The 16504-nt window shown below is 46.2% G+C and overlaps 1 protein-coding gene across 4 annotated transcripts in view; it reads left to right on the top strand.

Annotated features, from left to right (window-relative positions):
- Nucleotides 1-16504, top strand: part of NEDD4L (NEDD4 like E3 ubiquitin protein ligase) — a 348067-nt gene that overhangs the window by 107836 nt on the left and 223727 nt on the right. For all 4 annotated transcript variants that reach the window (XM_007191975.3, XM_007191971.3, XM_007191970.3 and 1 more), the window contains exon 2: nt 6866-6939. In XM_007191975.3, coding sequence (XP_007192037.1) covers nt 6866-6939 — 74 coding nt within the window. The remainder of the gene's footprint in view (nt 1-6865; nt 6940-16504) is intronic.

Genomic DNA, 16504 nt, shown 5'->3' with positions numbered 1-16504 from the left:
TGTGATTGGTCTGTTCATATTTTCTGTTTCTTCCTGATTCAGTCTTGGAAGGTTATACCTTTCTAAGAATTTGTCCATTTCTTCCAGGTTGTCCATTTTATTGGCATAAAGTTGCTTGTAGTAGTCTCTTAGGATGTTTTGTATTTCTGCGGTGTCTGTTGTAACGTCTCCTTTTTCATTTCTGATTTTATTGATTTGAGTCCTCTCCCTCTTTTTCTTGATGAGTCTGGCTAATGGCTTATCAATTTTGTTTATCTTCTCAAAGAACCAACTTTTAGTTTTATTGATCTTTGCTATTGTTTTCTTTGTTTCTATTTCATTTATTTCTGCTCTGATCTTTATGATTTCTTTCATTCTGCTAACTTTGGGTTTTGTTTGTTCTTCTTTCTCTAGTTTCTTTAGGTGTAAGGTTAGATTGTTTATTTGAGATTTTTCTTGTTTCTTGAGGTAGGCTTGTATAGCTATAAACTTCCCTCTTAGAACCGCTTTTGCTGCATCCCATAGGTTTTGGGTCGTCGTGTTTTCCTTGTCATTTGTCTCTAGGTATTTTTTTATTTCCTCTTTGATTTCTTCAGTGATCTCTTGGTTATTTAGTAACATATTGTTTAGCCTCCATGTGTTTGTCTTTTTTACGTTTTTTCCCCTGTAATTCATTTCTAATCTCATAGCGTTGTGGTCAGAAAAGATGCTTGATATGATTTCAATTTTCTTAAATTTACTGAGGCTTGATTTGTGACCCAAGATGTGATCTATCCTGGAGAATGTTCCGTGCGCACTTGAGAAGAACGTGTAATCTGCCGTTTTTGGATGGAATGTCCTATATATATCAATTAAATCTATCTGGTCTATTGTGTCATTTAAAGCTTCTGTTTCCTTATTTATTTTCATTTTGGATGATCTGTCCATTGGTGTAAGTGAGGTGTTAAAGTCCCCCACTATTATTGTGTTACTGTCGATTTCCTCTTTTATAGCTGTTAGCGGTTGCCTTATGTATTGAGGTGCTCCTATGTTGGGTGCATATATATTTATAATTGTTATATCTTCTTCTTGGATTGATCCCTGGATCATTATGTAGTGTCCTTCCTTGTCTCTTGTAACATTCTTTATTTTAAAGTCTATTTTATCTGATATGAGTATAGCTACTCCAGCTTTCTTTTGATTTCCATTTGCATGGAATATCTTTTTCCATCCCCTCACTTTCAGTCTGTATGTGTCCCTAGGTCTGAAGTGGGTCTCTTGTAGACAGCATATATATGGGTCTTGTTTTTGTATCCATTCAGCCAGTCTATGTCTTTTGGTTGGGGCATTTAATCCATTCACGTTTAAGGTAATTATCGATATGTATGTTCCTATGACCATTTTCTTAATTGTTTTGGGTTTGTTTTTGTAGGTCCTTTTCTTCTCTTGTGTTTCCCACTTAGAGAAGTTCCTTTAGCATTTGTTGTAGACCTGGTTTGGTGGTGCTGAATTCTCTTAGCTTTTGCTTGTCTGTAAAGCTTTTGATTTCTCCATCAAATCTAAATGAGATCCTTGCTGGGTAGAGTAATCTTGGTTGTAGGTTCTTCCCTTTCATCACTGTAAGTATATCATGCCACTCCCTTCTGGCTTGCAGAGTTTCTGCTAAGAAATCAGCTGTTAACCTTATGGGAGTTCCCTTGTATGTTATTTGTCGATTTTCCCTTGCTGCTTTCAGTAATTTTTCTTTGTCTTTAATTTTTGCCACTTTGATTACTATGTGTCTCGGTGTGTTTCTCCTTGGGTTTATTCTGTATGGGACTCTCTGCGCTTCCTGGACTTGGGTGGCTATTTCCTTTCCCATGTTAGGGAAGTTTTTGACTATAATCTCTTCAAATATTTTCTCTGGTCCTTTCTCTCTCTCTTCTCCTTCTGGGACCCCTATAATGCGAATGTTGTTGCGTTTAATGTTGTCCCAGAGGTCTCTTAGGCTGTCTTCATTTCTTTTCATTCTTTTTTCTTTAGTCTGTTCCGCAGCCGTGAATTCCACCATTCTGTCTTCCAGGTCACTTATCCGTTCTTCTGCCTCAGTTATTCTGCTATTGATTCCTTCTAGTGTAGTTTTCATTTCAGTTATTGTATTGGTCATCTCTGTTTGTTTGTTCTTTAATTCTTCTAGGTCTTTGTTAATCATTTCTTGCATCTTCTCAATCTTTGCCTCCATTCTTATTCCGAGGTCCTGGATCATCTTCACTATCATTATTCTGAATTCTTTTTCTGGAAGGTTGCCTATCTCCACTTCATTTAGTTGTTTTTCTGGGGTTTTTTCTTGTTCCTTCATCTGGTACATAGCCCTCTGCCTTTTCATCTTCTCTGTCTTTCTGTAACTGTGGTTTTTGGTCCACAGGCTGCAGGATTGTAGTTTTTCTTGCTTCTGCTGTCTGCCCTCTGGTGGTTGAGGCTATCTAAGAGGCTTGATGGGAGGCTCTGGTGGTGGGTAGAGCCGACTGTTGCTGTGGCGGTCAGAGCTCAGTAAAACCTTAATCCACTTGACTGTTGATGGGTGGGGCTGGGTTCCCTCCCTGTTGGTTGTTTTGCCTGAGGCAACCCAACACTGGAGCCTACCCGTGCTCTTTGGTGGGGTTAATGGCAGACTCTGGGAGGGCTCACGCCAAGGAGAACTTCCCAGGACCTCTGCTGCCAGTGTCCTTATCCCCACGGTGAAACAGAGCCACCACTTGTCTCTGCAGGAGACCCCCCAACACCAGCAGGTACGTCTGGTTCAGTCTCCCCCAGGGTCACTGCTCCTTCCCCTGGGTCCCGATGCACACATTACTTTGTGTGTGCCCTCCAAGAGTGGGGTCTCTGTTTCCCCCAGTCCTGTCACAGTCCTGCAATCAATTCCCACTAGACTTCAAAGTCTGATTCTCTAGGAATTCCTCCTCCCGTTGCCGGCCCCCCAGGTTGGGAAGCCTGACGTGGGGCTCAGAACCTTCACTCCAGTGGGTGGACTTCTGTGGTATAAGTGTTCGCCAGTCTGTGAGTCACCCACCCAGCAGTTATGGGATTTGATTTTACTCTGATTGCGCCCCTCCTACCATCTCACTGTGGCTTCTCCTCTGTCCTTGGACGTGGGGTATCCTCTTTGGTGAAGTCCAGGGTCTTCCTGTCAATGATTGTCCAGCAGTCAGTTGTGATTCTGGTGTTCTCGCAAGAGGGAGTGAGAGCACGTCCTTCTACTCCGCCATCTTGGTTAATCTCTGAGTGAGTATTTTGAATGTGAAGTTCATCCAGATCTGGCACAAGGTGGCCATCCCTGGTTTCACATCAACATGATCTCAGGCACAAACCTCCTTGTTTTTCCATTTTGTCTTTAAGTTACTTGTTGAAACAACCGGCCCGCCGTCCCTGCGACTGTCACGGCTTCGGCCGCTGGGGCACCTCCAGAGCCGGCAGCCTCAGTGAGGTTGCCCTCCCCTCGGGCTCCGGGGCAGTTCTGTGAAGGCGGAGGGAAGAGACCCCACCCGAGCCGGGAGTTCCCATCTCACGTATTTTTAATGACAGTGTTATAGCCCATTGCACAGAATTGCCGTGAATATTTAACTGTCTACTTTTGTGGCTTTTTACTTTTTTTTTTTTTTTAATAAATTTATTTATTTGGCTGCATTGGGTCTTCGTTGCTGAGCACAGGCTTTCTCTAGTTGCGGCGAGCGGGGGCTACTCTTCCTTGCGGTGCGCGGGCTTCTCATTGTGGTGGCTTCTCTTGCTGCAGAGCATGGGCTCTAGGCATGCGGGCTTCAGTAGCTGTGGCTCACGGGCTCTAGAGCACAGGCTCAGTAGTTGTGGTGCATGGGCTTAGTTGCTCCGCGGCATGTGGGATCTTCCTGGCCCAGGGCTTGAACCCATGTCCCCTGCATTGGCAGGCGGATTCTTAACCACTGTACCACCAGGGAAGCCCCTACATTTTTAAATTAAAAAATGCTTTGATGACTCCGTTTAACTAGTTTTGGGGGATTTTTATGGATTTTTTGTTTTATTTTTATTTTCTTAGGATTGATTCCTAGGTGAGAATTTGTTTACTGAATGGGTGTATGTATAAAATATTAAGGTGTTTAGACCCTCCTGATTTGTTTCCCCATGTAGTTGAGGGGTCTGGTATAGCACACTCTCAATAATACTGGAAGGTGGGCTGGGAGGGGTAGGGGGTGGGAGTTTTGTCTCTCTTCATTGCTGTATCCCCAGATCTTAGAACAGATGTTCATGTTTACTAAATGAATAAATCAGTTTCCATAAAAAATTCTAGGTATCCCTTCATTTAAATTTATTTTTATTCATTTATTCGTATAAATGTTCCCTGATTTTTAAAATGTTTGCTTTTGCAGAGTAGGTCCGTCCAATGTAAGAACATTCACCCAACGTTAAACCTAAGGGAACTGGGTGTTAGCTGGGCTCATCCTATTCCTTAGAATCCAGACAAGGTTTCATTGAGCCCCCTATGGAGTTGGTGGAAAGTCCAGGATTCTGCCCAGGATTTCCGAGAATCCCAAGGGCTGTGAGACAAAGAGACAATTTCTAACCAGAATTCTTGTCTTCTCCTCTGTGACTTGTGATTGACTGTAGTTTGGTTTTCATCACACCGTCCCTTCTTTATTGCTCCCACATCAGTCACAAGTGCAAGACTAGGTGTGTTGCTCTGAGTTGGTCACTGGAAGAGTTACTGCTTTGTAGACCCTCCATCCTCCTCCTCCTCAAAGGTCCTTTCACCCTTCTGCTGCCAGATCACACATCTGCTTCAGCCAGCATCAAGGACGGGCCTGGAGCTGTAGCGCTTTCCTTTAACAGTACCCACCCTCCAGGGGTTCCAGCTGTTGTCCCCCCTCTGCACAGTGGTGTCTGGGAGAATTGCTGATTTGCAGTATTTGTCATTGGTGAGAAGGGCAGAGAGTTGGGATGGGGGAGGCAGGGAGACAGAAAAAAATAAGTTCCTCTCCAGCTGTTCCTTGTCCTCATTTCTTCTTCTGAATGATTCCTTATTCCCCCAAGTAAAGTCTTAACCCCTTCGCCTTGCAGATGAGGATTTTATTTTAACCCATGGTTCTCAATTGGTGTGCTATGGGCACTAGTGGGTCATAAGCTCTTCCCAGGTGTACTAGGAACTGTCCACAGGTGTGTTGCCAAATTTTGATCCACGTGTAAAAATACTTCAGCTGTGGTATTCCTTGAGCTGAGTAGGCCATAGGAGCTGTCAAATGATGGCTGTGGGGTACAGCCTGCTATGAGAAACAGAAAAGAGCCTTAGCCTAGATAACGTGCCAAGAAAGAATCCCTGGTGACGGGTGGTGAGCTGAGTGTGTAAGAGAAAGGGGAGGGCACTCAGCACCTGCTTAAAGGACCAAGGGAAGAGCATGTAACCCTGGGAGCTTTGGTAAACCATGTAGTAGGGTCCTGTTTTAGTTATCTCTGGCTTGGCTGAATCCTTTCATGAAGGTTGCCAAACATATTAAATCCTGCCAGACTTGAATGCAGGCCTCCTTTGAAAGGGAATTATAAACACACACATGTTTGTGTCCCTTGCTGTGTTTGCATGTGGGCAGCCTTATGTCGGGGGTGGATGGTTGGAAGGATGAAGGATCCTGGAAAGTGAAGGTTCTCAAACATGGGTTCCGATTGCCTGTATGTGTGCTTGATCTGGGCGGCTAATTGATAAGATTCAGCACCCTTTTCGCTCTGTTTTATTTCACCCTGCCTTTATCTCCTTTGACAGGACATAACCTACAGATCATTTAGGGTTTCTTTCCCTCACCTATGTCTTGACTAAACACATTGGGTAGATGAATTTCATATTACTTCTCTCTTGCCCCTCAGCACTTGGGTCCCCAAGGGCTCCAGCCCTAGCCATTTTTTCTTCTCACTCGTCTTGGATAACTTTTCACAGATCTTGAACCCTACCTACCAACTGTCAGCTCTACACTGATAACTCCCAAGTCTCTAGCCCAGACTAGATCTCTCTCCCATTTATCTATTTAGTCATCTCTTTTTTTTCCACCTGGTTGTTTCACAGGGCACCTTGAATTCAACTGAATCCTCTATTTCAATTTATGGTAAGACTTAGTGACCCAAACTGGAAGTCTGAGAGTTATCCTGGACTTCTGCCTGCCCTTCCCCCTAAGCCATCTCATCTCTCCTGAATGTCTTAGCCCTTAGACTAGACTTCTCCTGGCATGACACCATCACAGGGTCCTGCGCTATCGTCTGCCCATCACTCTCAGTAGACCATCAGCATATTCATGTCTATATTTCATGTCCAAGCTCAATGCCCATAGGAGCTGCTTAGAAAATACTGGAATGAATAAGTAAGCAGGTGGATGGGATGAATGAATGAATGGTTCCTGAGATCTTTTGGGGTGATTTCCATTTAGGATGATGCTTTTTCTTTCTTTTTACTGGAATGAGACATTATTTTTGTTTGCCAGCACCAGCATTTTGAAACCGTAATTTTGAGGAAATATTTTACCACGTGAAATTCCTCTCTCAGGCCACACACACAAATATATTAACTTCAAAGGAGGAATTATTTATGAAATTTATGGTATGTTATTGCACTTGGGCATTTATCTAGGTGGTGTCGTGTGTGCGGTTGTGTTCTTGGTACAGCTGGGAAATATTTCCTGTCTGTGGCAGGAATCATTGATCTGCATGACCTAGTTTGAATTAAACTTGAGCTTAATTAACTTGGATGCTCTAAATGTCTAGGGTTGCAGGATTTCAGAGCTGGAATGTTGCTTTTTGAACTTCAGCGTAAGGAACAATCGCCTATGCGTAAAGAGAAATCATTGACTTTGCATATCGGCTGAGAGAACGATCGATTGAAAGTCCATTTTGTAAACTATTGTTTTTCCCTGTCCAACAGGGAGAGTCCCGTATCCTCAGAGTGAAGGTTGTTTCTGGAATTGATCTCGCCAAAAAGGACATCTTCGGAGCCAGGTATGTTTGCTTTGTTGTTGTTGTTTTTTAATTAATTAATTTATTTATTTATGGCTGTGTTGGGTCTTCGTTTCTGTGCGAGGGCTTTCTCTAGTTGCGGAGAGCGGGGGCCACTCTTCATCGCGGTGCGCGGGCCTCTCATTATGCGGCCTCTCCTGTTTCGGAGCACAGGCTCCAGACGCGCAGGCTCAGTAACTGTGGCTCACGGGCCTAGTTGCTCCTCGGCATGTGGGATCTTCCCAGACCAGGGCTCGAACCCGTGTCCCCTGCATTGGCAGGCAGATTCTCAACCACTGCACCACCAGGGAAGCCCCTGTTTGCTTTTTTATCTGGTAGGCTTCTGAAGAGAGTATAAGCAAGCGCTTTTCAAGTTCAGGTGCATCGGAAGGACCCGGACAGGGCGGGGGCGGGGGCGGGGCAGTGCTGCTTAGAGCAGAGATTGCTGGGCCCTGCCTCCCGAGTTCCTGATTGAGCAGCTGATGCTCATGCTGCAGCTGGTTCAGGGACCACATTCTTGCAGGGGTGTAGACCTTGTGTCACGGCGGCAGTTAGCAGGCTTGGCCTTCCTACGGGTTGATTTCATGAGGAAATTAGATTCAGATGTTTGTTTTTCTGCAGTAGAAAAATAAGTTTGAGAACATGTCTGTGTTCATTTTAATTTATTCCTGTTTTTTGTTTTTTTGGTTTTTTTAAAAAAAAAAACAAACAACCCTAGCTGAGGGAAACAAAGTATTGTTTTGTTCCTGGGAGAGCTGGACATTTTTTGGCATGTGTAATTTTGGAGTTAAGAGACTTGGTGATTTCTGTGGCATTTACGGAAGCACTCACAGCCTCATCGTTCTGGCTGTTTCAGCTTTTGTATTTTGAGTGCGGCACCTGGTATCCCTGTATCTTTCAGTCACCCCTGCTGGCTCTTGACTGTGTTGCCTTAAGTTGCTGGAGTGGTGGCAGAGTGAGGTGTAGAGCTGCTTGGAACTAGGGTTTGCACCAGATTTCGGAGAGGAAAGCCCTTTTGAGCTTTTGACTGAAAGGATATATTAGCGATGATGTAGTCCAACTTCCCTGTTGAATGGAAACAGGAAAGGTTACTATTTAAATCCAGTCACATATGAGGCCCCCCGGTCCCTGCTCAGCACCCTCTTCGAGTTGGGTACCCGATGGCGTTGAACCAGAGGGCCGTGCTGGCTGCTAGAGTCACCACGTTGGAACACGGGGTCATCCCGTGAGTCTCTGGGACCATTGCCCGTAGTGACGCTCGGGTTCAGGGCCTCAGCCTGACACTGGAGACCCTGAGTGATGAGGCCTCGTTCTGGCCACCTAACCTCGTCCTCCCCACACCGCGCAGAAGCCCTTGTCTGCCGTTGGTCGGCACACCTCTTTTATATTCTGTCCTGTTACCATGCCCATTTTGAGTTTTGTGTAGCAAAGAAATCGGTAAGTTACTAATGTGATTTGCGTTAACGAGCAAAAATAAATCCAGGCATATCTCACTTTATTGCGCTTCCCAGATACTGTTTTTTAACAAGTGGAGGGTTTGTGGCAATCCTGTGTTGTCAGACGACGATTGACATTTTTTAGCAAGAAAGTATTTTTAAGTTAAGGTATTTACACTTTTTAAAAAAGACATAATGCTACTGCACATCTAATAGACTACAGTATAGTGTAAACATAACTTGTATATGCACTGGGAACCCAAAATTCGTGTGACTCGTTTTATGGTGATATTCGATTTATTGCGGGGCTCTGGAACTGAGCCTGCAGTGTCTCCGAGTTCTGCCTGTAAATAAGTAAAATTGATGCACATTCAACATCAGGGAAATATTTTTTTAAATTTCTGATGCTTACGTGTACCCCAAATGACTAACTGAGGGTTAGCTTTCTGAGTTGTGTCACTGGGAAACCGCATGCTTTGGGGCACTGCCATCAGCCTGAGCTGCAGGTGATGGGGTGGGGAGGGGCAGGGGAGGCAGATCCCACCTGCAGGTTCTTTCTCATTTGACTGTGAAGCCACCCTGAGTGGTTTACCATGCGCCTGCGCTAATGCTCTAGCATTTCACTTGCCTCTTACTAAATTAGACGTTTATTGGAGACAGAGACATCTTTTTAGCATCTTTCTTCTATTGCTTAACACACAGAGCGCCAAGAACAGGACTGTGTCAGTTGGTTTTTAAATTTCAGTGTTTGCACGCTGGCTAGTAGATTGTGCTCTTATGTCAGAAATGCCTGTTGCTCTCACTGGCTCTTTGCGTCAAATGTTAGAGTTTGGAAGGAAGAAGTTGGATTTGGAATATTATAGTCACTTTTCTTTCGATTCATTTTTGTTTTGTTTTATCCAAAACCCTTCATTAAAAAAAATGAAATTGATTCAGATTGTGTTTTTTAGCCTGTTCAGAAGCTCTGAGGTTAAAATTGGTAGCAGAATTGGGCTCCAAATCATAAAAGAGCCAGGCAGATCTGAATTGTTACCATTTATATGAAAAGAGGAAGAGTTATTTCTTCGGGGCAGGGTTGAGAGGAATTATAGATAATGCCTCAGGATGTTCAGTGGAAAGAGAAATAGTGTTGTGGCTTCACGAACCAAGTGCCAGAAAATGAGCCAGAAGTTCTGAATCTGCGTTCTGCCCTTCACTGTCTTAGTTTAATAAATTCAGCACACACACCCCTGCCTGCCTGCCTCCCTCCTTCCCTCTCCCCGTCTCAGGGGCCAGAGTGCTCAAAGGACCCGTTTGCCAGTGAGTGGGTGCCAGTTGGAGGGTTAGGTGACCATGCAGGGTCCCGCCGCACTGGCGTCTCCCTGGAGAGTGGCGCCGGTTCTTGCCTCATTATTTTGCCTGGTGACCTGCGGTCTCTTCCACGTTGTCTCATGCACATCCTTTCAACCCACCTCTGTCACAGTTCGTTAGCAGAAAGCAAGGAGAGCAGTTTCCTCGTCACCGGCGGGCTGGGGTCAGGGAGAACCCCAAGGTGACTCTGGTTGGCTGGCAGCGCTCACGTGTCCTGGGGGAGTAGCCGTTGAGTGTGGCAGGTGTTGTAATGTCTCCTGCGCTGTCCCCTGGAGTGAGACCCTTTTCTCCGTGTCCTTCTGAACCGCAGGCCGGCAGGCCCCCCCTTCTCCCCCAGCCTGTCACTGAATCTTCCCTCCACCTCTGTGTCTTCCAGGACCCTGATTCTCCCTTCACAGAAGGAGGGCTGGGTAGGCACTGGGAGCCCTGATGGATGGAGGAGGAAGGACAGTTTTCCTCAGCAGCAGCGTCAGGCACTTGGAAGTGGGAGAAATCATACAGGCTTGGATGTGCTGGAAGACGGATTTACAGTCTCTGGAGTCAAAGGAGGCTGCCCGGGTCACGTGGCCTGAGGGTGGGGGAGGGCCGGGCGTGTTGGTCGGAGTAGGTGATGCTAGAGGGTAGAGCAGTGCCCTCCTGGGTGGGCTCCTGGCCCCGCAGAGGCTGCCTGAGGCTCCAGCTCTGAGGACTGGCACCTGCGGGGCCCTGGCCTCTAGGCCTCCCTCTCAGCTTGGTCTCACGAAGACCACCCTTTTCCAGAACAGAAGTGGGTGCCCTCTGTATGCAGTGTTTGTAACATGATATTACTTCCCTTTTGACGTGTTATTGGCATCTTACACACGGCCTACCTTTTGAAAGAGTCTGATTTTCTTTTGCCCAGGCCTTAAAAAAAAAAAAAGAACTTTCCACTCACCGCGCACCTGAAATGCCCTTCTCCTTACCTGCTCTCTCTGTCCCAATCCAGTGCTGAGGACACAGGATCACTTTCCAGCTTCCATCCAGCAAAGTCTCACTTTATTAAAAGAGTCTTTATTGTTGGGAATGTCCTGGCGGTCCCATGGTTAGCACTTGGCGCTTTCCCTGCTGGGGCCTGGGTTCGATCCCTGGTCGGGGAGCTAGGATCCCACAAGCCTCGAAGTGCAGGTATTTAAAAAAAAAAAAAGAGCCTTTGTTGGAAGAAGATTTGATAATTGAGCTGTTGCTCCCCTGGAACTTCTCAGCAGTTGGTCTGTGTGGAGAATTGCCACAGTAGAGAAAGATGTTTTCTTTTGGACCCTACCTTCAGGTGGAGAAGGGCAATGCTATAATCTGTCATCTAAACAAGGGACACTCTTGTTTGCAACAAATGCTTAATCAAATGGGATGTCAGGACATGGGATGTAGATGGAGACGGTGGTCACCTTGGGTCAGAGGCATCCAACTGTTAAGGTCTATACTGTGAAAAAAAAAATGCTGTGCAGGGATTTTGAGCGTTTGCTGTTGTTGCTGTCTTAAGCTTGGCCAAAAGAAAATCAGACTCTTTCAAAAAGTAGGCCATGTGTAAAACGCCAATGACACATCGAAAGGGAAGTAAAATCATGCTGGAAACACTCTATACAAGAGGGTACCCACTTCTGTTTTGGAAACAGGTTGTCTTTGTGAGACAAAGTTCAGCGTTAGGGATCAAGCTGACAGCGCCACCTGGGAGGTCCCTTGGATGCTGTGCTGGTGGATGGTTTGTCGCTACTCGCTTTCTGAAGTGACCCACCGACGTGTCCACACCTCCCACCCTCCAGCCTGCTGCAGAGCATTTGAGCTGAGGCGAAGACCTAGCCAGATAAATCCCCTCCTTGCCTGGTTGGATCTGCATTCGCCTGTGGGCTGAAATCCCAGTTTCCTTTTAAGGTGGAGGTTTCACATCCCTTTGTAAGGCAGTGTGCCACGCCCTCTCTGGTTGGTTTGCCGCTGCCTGCTTTTCCCTGCTCATCCCTACACACAGCACACTCTGTCTTTGCTCCCTCCGCCCCTCTGCACTCCTGTCCTCACCCTCACCTGCCAGGCAGCTCGGCCAGTCATCTCCTCTGCTGGTCCCTCCCAGTCCCCCAGCAGATTACTTCCCGTCTTTCATATGCCCTACAACCTGGAAGTATTATGTGTCCCTCTGTTGTTGTTTTATGATTATAACTATTTCTTTCTCCCAGACTACATTTTTAGCTTCTGACAGCTAGGGTTTATTTTATTTACTTTTTACTCTCCCTGCCTTACACGATACCAGCACGTAGTAGATTCTCAAGAAATATTTACGGAAAGGGTGAATGATGACCTCATCTCTTCCCCCCTTTCCCTCCTTTTCCTGCCCCTTCACTGAAAACTCACCTTCCTCTAAGTGCGCCGTGGAACGTGCTGCTTCTTGCCTTTGCGGGTGTTTCCCCCTCTGCCCGGAGTCTGCTTACATCCTTTCTGGCACTGCTCGCCCAGCTTTCCAGGTCCAGTTCACGTGGCAGCACCTCTGCTGGGCTCCCCAGCCCAAGAGGAGAAAACAACTCTTGTGCCTAGGCTGTCCTGGTTCCACAAGTTTCCCCCTCCCTCCAGCCCCGGTCTCAGCTCGGAGGCTGTAGCTCTTATTCCTGTTTGTCAGCCCAGAGAGATCCTGGCACATGGCAGTTGCTTGACTTGACTTCAATAGTAGAATCTAATAATAGAACCTAAGCTATGGTGCAGGGTCGCCAGCCTGGAGGAAGGGTCACTTTTTTCTAATTCTCAGAGGTGCCCTTAGCTCATCAGGCATCTCCCTCACCCCCACCCTGCCATCCAGGGCAGGTGCTTTTTGTAATTCTCACAAAGGGTCTGTGTAGACCAGTGGAGGAGGCCCGCCTAGGACTTTGATAAAAGGTGAGCGTGGAGGAGGGATTGAGGGAAGCGAGCACGAAGGCTGGTGTCAGAAGAGCATCTCAGGGAGCCAGCGGGATGGCAGGCAGGAAGGGTCTCCGTTTGATACTGATGTTTTTGCAGAATCACTGCTTCAAAGCCCACAGAAGGGAACACACTTGCTTGTGGTGGTGGATATAGAAACTTCTGCTTGGGGGGCATGAGGCTGAGCTGGGGCTGCAATGGAAGGTCAAGACCCTGCACCAACCCTTTAGTCTTAGGGTCAGGATGGAGCCATTGGCACGAGTCATGGGTTGGGGAGCATGTGGCTGTCATTTCAGACAGGAGAAGTAGAGGCGGTGGGCCGGGCTCTTCACGGGCAGTTACAGGTGGGGTCGGCGGGACCGCTCTGACTTCCCAGGGAGCCTTTTAGGTACTTTCTAATGCGGCAGGGATGAGTCCTGCTGTTCGGCCACAATGATGTGTGCAGTCCGGGGTCCGTGAGTCATGCTTTCCTAAAATGGGGTATAAGGAAGGAGGGGAGTGAGTCACGTTAGCTCATGTTTATTGAGTGAGTCCTACGTGCCAGGCATGGCCTGACCTATCTACACAGGAGCTCGTTTGATTCTCCCAAAAGCCCTTATGCCGCAGGCCCTATTCTTCTTTCCATCTTGCAGATAAGGAAAACACGGCAAGAAAGAGAAGTTGCAAAGTCTATATACCACTAGTAAGTTTTAGAGCTGTGAGCTGAGTGAGAGCCTAGGCTTCTAAGTTATTTACAGACTATTTTGAGCGCTTCCAGGTTGGCTGGCCCAGTGCATGGAACGTGATATGAAGTCATCAGAGTCTGCCTTTATGAAGAGGGAATAATTATCTCCATTTTTAGGTGAGGAAGTTGAGGTTCAGAGAGATTGTCATCAGCCCAAGATGAAACCACTCTGTAGTGAGTGGTGGGACCAGCTGAGTCCAGATTTATCTGACTTCAGGGCTCTTTCCCATGGTGCCTTAATACTCATCTTGAATGGCCAAGGTTCAGCCATTGGATGGGCCATTGGACTAGATGACTGTTAGATTTGATGAGTAGGCATTTTTTTAGAAAGCAGATTTAAAGAACTAGCCAGTGTGTGTGATGGGAGCTAATCAAGTGCCTAGAATTGTGAGTGAATATCATCAAGTATTAGATTTCGAATAGATAAGTAAGATCTTTTTTTTTTAAACTTAAAATACCTTTTCGAGTTTCAAACTGTATTCTTTTTCAGTTAAGCTTGTATCTTAAGACATCTAACCTTTTGTCATAGGCTTAAGTGGTCACTGAATAGGATCATTTTAATTCACGTTTTAGATCTACCCTCCCCCCTTTTCCTCCTTAATTATGATCAGAGTCTTTATTCGAGGTTACAGTGGGTGGAATGCTTTTGAGACTATAAAGCTGCTCCTTAAAATTGAGCAACGCTGGCGAAGACAGACCAACTCCAGAATTTTATGCGTTTGTGTGGAAAGTTTCAGGACCCGAATTTCACAGTTGCTTCTTTATTGTGTGGGTTGAGCCTCAAGTTAGACCTGTTTGGGTTGCTCTCATTTTTTCTTTTGGCAGCTGGTGATTTAAAATTTAAAACACATACGACTCGGACGTTGGAGGGATGCGGTCAGAAAATCCTTCTGTCTTCCAGTAATTGAGACTGATGGGGACTTAATGCCACCTAATGAGAGCTCTGGGGCACCAGCTCTCTCCAGTCCCCACCGTCTAGATTTAAGTTGTTAACATTTTGCCACATTGGCTGCATCTGTTTTTTTTTTTCCTGAAGCATTCAAAAGTGAATTACAGACCTCATGACACTTAGCCCCTAAATACTTCAGCCTGTGTCTCTAGGAGGAAAAAAAAACCCATATTCCTTCATAACCATCATGCAGTTTTCACAAAATTAACAATAATTGCCTGCTGGACTTTATTACCTAGTCCATTATCTGAATTCCCCCAACTGGCCCTGAAATGCCTTTTACAAGTGGGCTGTTTAAACCAGAATTCAGTTGAGAATCATGTATTGCAGTTAGCTGTGAGGTCTCTTAAGACCCTGTTAATCTAGAACAGTCTTCGCTCCCCTTTTTGAATGACCTTGAGGGGTCAGTAGGTCGTCTCTCTGACCACATTTGATTGTTTCCTGTGGTATCATATAATGTGTTCTTCTTTCTCCTGGGTTTCCTGTACCTTAGGAGTTGGATCTAAAAGGTTGATCAAATTCAGTTTAAACTTGTAAGACAGGAATGGGGGATGCTATTTGATCAGGAGGGACCCAACATCTGGTTGTCCCGTAACTGATGATGCTACAATTCATCCCTGGGTTAAAATCTGTTCCCTCCACTGTTGAATTACATTTTCCCCCAGGGGACCAGCAAGAAATGGGCGAGGTGATAGTTTGGCACTAGATACATGTAAATTTTAAACACTAATTTGCTTTTTCTCCCAAAGGATTAGAAATTGTTTTTTCTTTTGCCCCTTTTGGAAAACAGCGCACAAAAGAACTCTCCTCCTTTTACAGATTGAGAAACCTTGAGGCCATAAGTACCTTGAGGGTCCCTTGCTAACTGTCTGCATTTCTAGGACACGATGAGGCCAGGGTTTGTATAGTGTCAGGGTTTGTATAGTGTCAGGGTTTGTATAGTGTGGGTTCTAGACTGAACCCACAGGTGTGTCTCTTTGGCCCATGGAACACTAAAACAAAGAAATAGAAAATTTGAGCCAACGTTTGGGAGATTTCTTATTAAAAAACCAGATTTCTAGGTTTCTGGAGAATCTCGACGACCTAGACATCCTGGCCCGTGTTCATGTGAGGCCGCGTGGCTGGAGCTGTGTGCTGGTGGCGCTCTTTGGGTAGGGCCGTGCCCTTGGGGCCACCATGGACCCCACACCTCCTGCTGTGTTGTGTGTGGCCGGTCTCCCCCACTGACCTGGCCCTGAGGCCCCTGGAGGGACCGCCTGCGTTTGGTGCTGACCCTGCCCTGGGTGGTCTTCGGCGTGTTGAGCTGACCTCCCTGCGGCATACCTGGCCCCTTACGCTCTGCTGACACTGTGTTTGTGACCTGCCAGCTCTGTGCAAAACTCCCTCTCCCTCTGGAGGCCTGTTGGAGCAGCCTTAGCTATCTAGGGCGTTGCTGAGAATCACAACAGCAACACTAATGGCCTCTGGGCCAAAAAGTATTTGTATTAAAATCCTTGCACCTAAGAGCTCTTACAGTTAGTCACGTGAGAGCACAGAGCACCCAGCTCTCAGACTGTTTATTCTAATTGTTCTCCCCTGACCCTCAAACCCTGAAATGACGTTAAAAGGTACTAACCCTTTCCTCCCAAATAAAGACCTCTTCTAATTCCGCAGTAGGCAAACAGCTTTTTATATATTTGTGCTTATCTCCTGGTCTTTGCATGGATGAACAGATGCAACATCCTTTTTTTAAAAAAATAATTATTAATTTTTATTTTATTTTTTTGGCCACACCATGTGGCATTTGGGATCTTAGTTCCCTGACCAGAGATTGAACCCATGCCCCCTGCAGTGGAAGCGCGGAGTCCTAACCACTGGACCGCCAGGGAAGTCCCTGCAACATCCTTTCAAAATATGTCAGTCACCGTTTGCACACCGTTCAGGCCACCAGGTTTCCCAGACAGAGACGTGAGGAGTGGCAGATGGGTCAGTGCGCAGGGCAAGCACATCTCCATCCTGCCTTAAGCCCCAGGCTTGCTGTCCTAGAGCCAGTGCCGTAAGAATGGATGTTTAGAATGATCTGGACTCCCTGAAGAGGCTATGCTGGAGTGTGCACTGATTCAGAATTCAGGGACTATCTGATCAGTTTAAAACTATACCCACATAGACTGGCCTTTGTGTCTTTCCAGTTTTGGTAAATAAGGGGGTGAAGTAGACGGGCCACATTTATGTACCATT

This window comes from Balaenoptera acutorostrata, chromosome 13 (genome assembly GCF_949987535.1).
Source record: "Balaenoptera acutorostrata chromosome 13, mBalAcu1.1, whole genome shotgun sequence".
Lineage (NCBI taxonomy): Eukaryota > Metazoa > Chordata > Mammalia > Artiodactyla > Balaenopteridae > Balaenoptera > Balaenoptera acutorostrata.
Note: the sequence above shows the minus strand (reverse complement) of the source record. Positions and strands in the feature narration are given on the sequence as shown.